Below are 5,235 nucleotides of genomic sequence, written 5' to 3' on the forward strand. Positions count from 1 at the left end.
AAATTCCTTCCGTGCATCGTATGGGCATTCAATGATAATTGATTTGATATAAAATGTAAGGGATAAAGCTAGAAAACACACCCAAAAACAAACTTAATTAGAAGTCAATAGAAGCAATATTTGGTTGGCTAAGAAAATTAGATTAATATATAAATTTGGGCCATCTTTAATTATTATATTAGACAATAGGGAAGGAAAACCGACAGGGGTAAAAAACAAAAAAAGAGGCAACACCCAGGTAGATAAGTGAGTCCCAGATTTATCTTTCTCTTGCTTAACTCTAAAAGTTCTATATAAATTAACATAAACACTGAAAGCTAGTAGTAGTCTATTTATTCATAAAGCTCTTGCATTTGAGAGCAAACTCAGAAAAAGTCTTAGTGGAAGATGCATATTCTTGAACCGCTTGAGAAGCAACGAGTTTAAGATTATTCATTCTTTGGCGAAATGCTTCACTTTGTTCACCTTCAATTAAACACTTCACAAGCTTAGCAATTTCTTGCCTTCCCACAATGCCTCGATCGTTATATTTTGGCCTCAAAGCCACCTGGAGACCATCACTTACTAGAGCGGCATTTAGTTTCTGCTCAGCAAAAAGTGGCCACGCTATGAGTGGCACCCCGTTAACTACGCTCTCTACAATTGAATTCCATCCACAATGGCATAGAAAACCACCCGTTCCCACATGGCTAAGCACTTGCCCCTAAAAGTAGGTTAAAAAGAGAGAGAGATTTCCTGATCAAAAAGTTAATACTATATTAATAAACAAGTATTTTGTTTGTAATTTGTTTTACTTCTATTGTTCTAGAATAGACTCTTTCTGTTATCATAGTTGAACCATCTATTAAATTTTGATGCCTAGAATTTCTATTTTATTGTTGAACTTTATGTTTTTTTGTTCACTTTGATAGGAGAGAATATAAAATAAAGATAATTCTCTAACAATCAATTTTTCAAAAAAAAAAAAAAGAGAAATTAGTTGCATTTAAATATTACAAATAAAAATATCAAATATCAGTCATTCTTACTAATCATGAAATAAAAAATAAAGACAATCTTTTCACTACTAAATTTTTAAAATAAAAACAAATTGAAGTTGAAGGTAGAAAATTAAAAATAACAATTTAAATCTTCTTTTTTTTTCCAACTACAAATAAAAATTTAAATGTAGAATTAATGTTTAGAACAAAATTTTAATACCCCAACTATTATTATCATAAGAATAAGCCCTGAGACAGGGGTCTTTTGCCGACTTTTTTTTTTTTTCCCGGCCAAATTTTCGGTTTTGTTTCTGCCCTGCGGTGTCTCTATTTTGTTATAAATTTACAATTACTATAATCCTCCCTTACAAATGAAATCTATTTCATCCCCAAAAGGAAAAGCTCATAAATCATAATTGATGTACCTGAGGTGCCCAAAAAGGAACAACCAAGCCTTGCTTTCGTGTCCGCTCTAAGAAGCCACGTGGCAAAAAATGCAAAGGGTCTTTATTTCAGCACAAACATCAGCAACAGTACTATACTTACTCGAAGGCTTATAAACCCATAAGAAATTCTGACCACTCAACTCAAGTCCCATTGCCAGCTCATCCAATTGCTCATGGGAGAGGGTCCCACTGCTTCCAAAGCATACATAAACCACGGAGTTGGATGGCTTCGTGTCCAGTCATTTCAGACATTCATGAGTGGATGATTCAGCATTTTGAGTAATGGGCCCAATTGGATATACAGTTGGGCCTGGCCTTTCTCTCAAGGCCCATATAGGCCCAGGCTCTAATTCTAAGAAGGTGTTGACTATGACCCTATCGGTGGAATCATTGACCAGCTTGAAGAAAAATCTGGTACTCTTGGTTGGTTCGATCTTGAAGCGAGTCTGGGAGATCGCTACCATGAACAGGGACACAACCTGAAATTTAAAAAATTTGATCACTACTCATTGTGAGATTTTAAAGGCTTTGTTTATTTAGATGAAAAAGGATGGTTGTGAAGAAGAAAAGAAAATAGCGACAGTTATAATAGGTGGGTGATCTGTATATAAATAAACAATAAATAAATCCATTTGTTTTACTTCTTTGAAATTAAAGCAAAATGATATTAAGTAAAAATAAAAGTTCAAAGTACAATCCATTTGTTTTATTTCTGCTATATATAAAAATATAAAATTTATATTAGCTCGTATTATTTGTATTCACCGTATGAGAGTCATTATTGATTCTATACATTTAATACGCTCACATTTGCCAAAAAAAAAAACTCATCAGTATACTAGCGTCACCTTAGCTCAAAATCTATAATCTGGTTTTCCAAATTTTGTACTATGGATGAAAAGCATATGTAATTTTCAAAAAATATTTTATTGACTTGAGTTTTTTAAGGAGGAAAAATCAGTCTTCATGTCTAGGATGTATATATACACATGCAAACACAATTTTACTATAGAGTATAACTTAATAATCTATGAAAATTTACGGCAAACGTCAGCTTTGGGTTGATATATAATAAATGAACATGTGTGCGTGCAGTAAATAAGCGGATTCAAGGGAATAATGTCAATTTTCTTGCAAAAAGTATTATTATTTACCTCTTATCACGTTGTTTATAATAGTATATATTATTATGCTTTTTTGCGATTCACGTGCGTAATCTGATGTGAAATTGTAGCCTAATTTCTCAATTGAATCCTAAATAATTCTGAAGTTAGAATTAACATATTTGCAACAACACTGACCTAGAATCTTTATGGGTTCTGCTAGATCCCCGAACTCACGAGAAACTGCCTTATCCAGCTCTGAAGAATACAAGCAGAGTGAAAGCATCATGGCCGTGGAAGGGAAATATACAAATGACAAGACGTTTCGATCCTTCACAAATTCCACAACCTGATCTAACAAAGCATCAACAACGACAGCACCAACCGGCACCGTTTCATTCACAAACAACTTGTTTAGCTCTTCGCAAACATTAGGCAGAGAACGATACATGCTGATCTGAATGAGATTCACTGGGTTAGTCTCCTGCGACGCCATGTCGTTCAAGCTCGGAGGGGGAAGAAAAATGAACTGAATGCCTGAATTTGAAGGGAGGGCTTCCAGAAGGGCTTTTTGGGCATTTCCAGAGGATTCTACTGTGGGGATGATGACCGTACAATGAAAGTGTGGGTGAAGATAAAGAAGTCGTTTGCAAAATTCGATCATGGAGAGTAAATGGCTATATATTGGGACTGGAACCACTTAGCTTAATTAGCCCAAGTAAAAAGGCCTATGTGGGAAGCATAATATGTTGGCTGGCTTCTTATACAGTAGACTACCAAGAGGTAACGGTTTTTTCTCTTCCCATCTTTAAACCGCTTTGTGAAACTCTACATAAACAAGAAAAAAGCAGTTTTTGAAGCAACTTTAAATTATGCCATAAATTGCCATATATTTTTTTTTTTCCTTGTGGTTTTTGAAACGATTGAAGAGAAGCAGTTTAGGCTGATTCAATAGCGAATCATGATTTGTGTGTGTAGATTATAAACTCACATTATTTAAATTATATTAAAATTATATTGATATACTGATATTTCCTTATTCTCAAAACACATATAGATTTCTTTTGAAAAAATAAATTAGAGAATATACAGAGCTTTGTAAAATTACATAAATTATGTTCTGCCAAAAGGGGGAAAAAAACATAGAGAGATAGGCCTCATAGCTCAAGAAATTAAAACCACACATGCACACAAATATATTTTAATATATAATCTAAAATGCCATATATCAACATAAACAAATTTTTTTAAAGAAAAAAATAGGGATATATTTTATTTTAAGTAAAAGATGATGGAATAAAAGAAACCCTAGCTGGAGTTATTGACAACATATGAAACCCTCGTGCCATAAAAGAAGCAATTATGTAACTTCTCGATAAGTAGTAATAATAAACAAAAGAAATTAATCTTTCTCCCAACGTCTAAATGTCAAAAATGTATGGGGGAGTTATGTAACTCTTTACAAGAAATTAAGAATAATAACTGCATATAAGTAGGTTCCATATATATATAAAAATATATTTCATAGAGTTTGATAATAACGTAAACTGAATAAATGGTTTATAGCTTGTAATTTAATTATCTTTACTTTTGAAGAAAATCGTACAATACCTTGGCAAATAATAAAACTTAAATCAAGTTGTTTATATTCTTTAAGTCAAATTCTCCCATGACACTCGTTATTTTGATATTATTATTTGTTAAAATGCACATGTGCACTTATAAATTTACCTATAAACACTTGTAAATTTTTGGATAAGCTCTAATAATATAAATTAAAATTTATAAATTTTTATATGAATACTTGTTATTTTATTATTGTTAGTTGTTAAAACATGTACTTGTACTGAACTTGTCTTAATGAATATAAGTAACTTGACCTAAGTTTTGCTTATCAACAAAAAGATATTAAGTTAAAACACTAAACAAAGACTAGCCTAGACCTTCTGCTAGATAAAATTAATGAGATAAGCATGCAAACCCAATAAATGAGAAAGATATCAGGCAAGAGAAACCAATAAGAGTAGTATAGACAAAAGACAATCATGCTACAAAACGGAAACAATGTGATATTTATTTGGGAAACCTACTCCACCACTCCTTATAGTTTTCCCAAGTTTTGGATCAAGTACTTACATTTTTCCCGCTCTTGTTTTATGGGGTCCTTTAAGTGCACTCTATTAATCCAGTTAGCCCCTTATTTTTCAAAATAGGAAGTAATAGTGTTAAAAATTTTGTTAAATAGTTGTGAGGTGGCAAATAGCTAGCAATAATTTGTTAAGATAGATTATGATTCAGTATTAGAGTACACTAGTGAACCGACCCTCCGGTTTGGTTTAGTGGGTAAATTGTTCCTTAATCAACCTATAATAAACTGAGATAGGGCAACCCGCTGGATTAGGTGGGTTGCTAGCTGTTGCCCTCGCCTCTTGCCCACCCTTATTGCTCACCGGAGAAGCTCGTGTTCTACCTTTGCTCATGGAAGGTTGAAGACGGGAAGGCAAGGAGAAGAGAGGAGGGGGGAGGAGAGGGAGAGATAAACCGATGAGGCGTAGAGAGAAATGAGAAGACTCAGAGAGATGGATGAGGCATTTTCAAGGAGGAAAGATCAGCCGTGTTCAATATTAAAAAGAGAAAAAAGAAAAAACGAAAAGACTGATGGGGATGGCCAAATGAGAATGCTCACGTGGGTAGAAAAGAAAGAAG

At 33.3% G+C, this 5,235-nt stretch overlaps 1 protein-coding gene across 1 annotated transcript; it reads right to left on the reverse strand.

Moving 5' to 3' along the window:
• Window positions 1-328: 328 nt before the first annotated feature.
• LOC114755763 (hydroquinone glucosyltransferase-like) lies at window positions 329-3,025 on the reverse strand. Its single transcript, XM_028944638.1, has 4 exons — window positions 2,728-3,025; window positions 1,729-1,883; window positions 1,527-1,653; window positions 329-636 (listed from the first exon to the last, which is right to left on the reverse strand). Exons 1-4 carry the CDS (start codon window positions 3,023-3,025, stop codon window positions 329-331), a joined length of 888 nt encoding a protein of 295 aa, XP_028800471.1.
• Between the last annotated feature and the right edge of the window lie 2,210 nt (window positions 3,026-5,235).

Source organism: Neltuma alba, unplaced genomic scaffold (genome assembly GCF_004799145.2).
Source record: "Neltuma alba isolate B1F8T4 unplaced genomic scaffold, ASM479914v2 tig00010337_pilon, whole genome shotgun sequence".
NCBI classification, from domain to species: Eukaryota; Viridiplantae; Streptophyta; class Magnoliopsida; order Fabales; family Fabaceae; genus Neltuma; species Neltuma alba.

Coding starts and splice junctions, on each gene's coding strand:
- LOC114755763 (XM_028944638.1), bottom strand. CDS start 3,025: ATGGCGTCGCAGGAGACTAACCCAGTGAATCTCATTCAGATCAGCATG. Junction 1,884..2,727: donor AGAACCCATAAAGATTCTAG/GTCAGTGTTGTT, acceptor TGTTCATGGTAG/CGATCTCCCAGACTCGCTTC. Junction 1,654..1,728: donor GAGAAAGGCCAGGCCCAACT/GTATATCCAATT, acceptor CTGGACACGAAG/CCATCCAACTCCGTGGTTTA.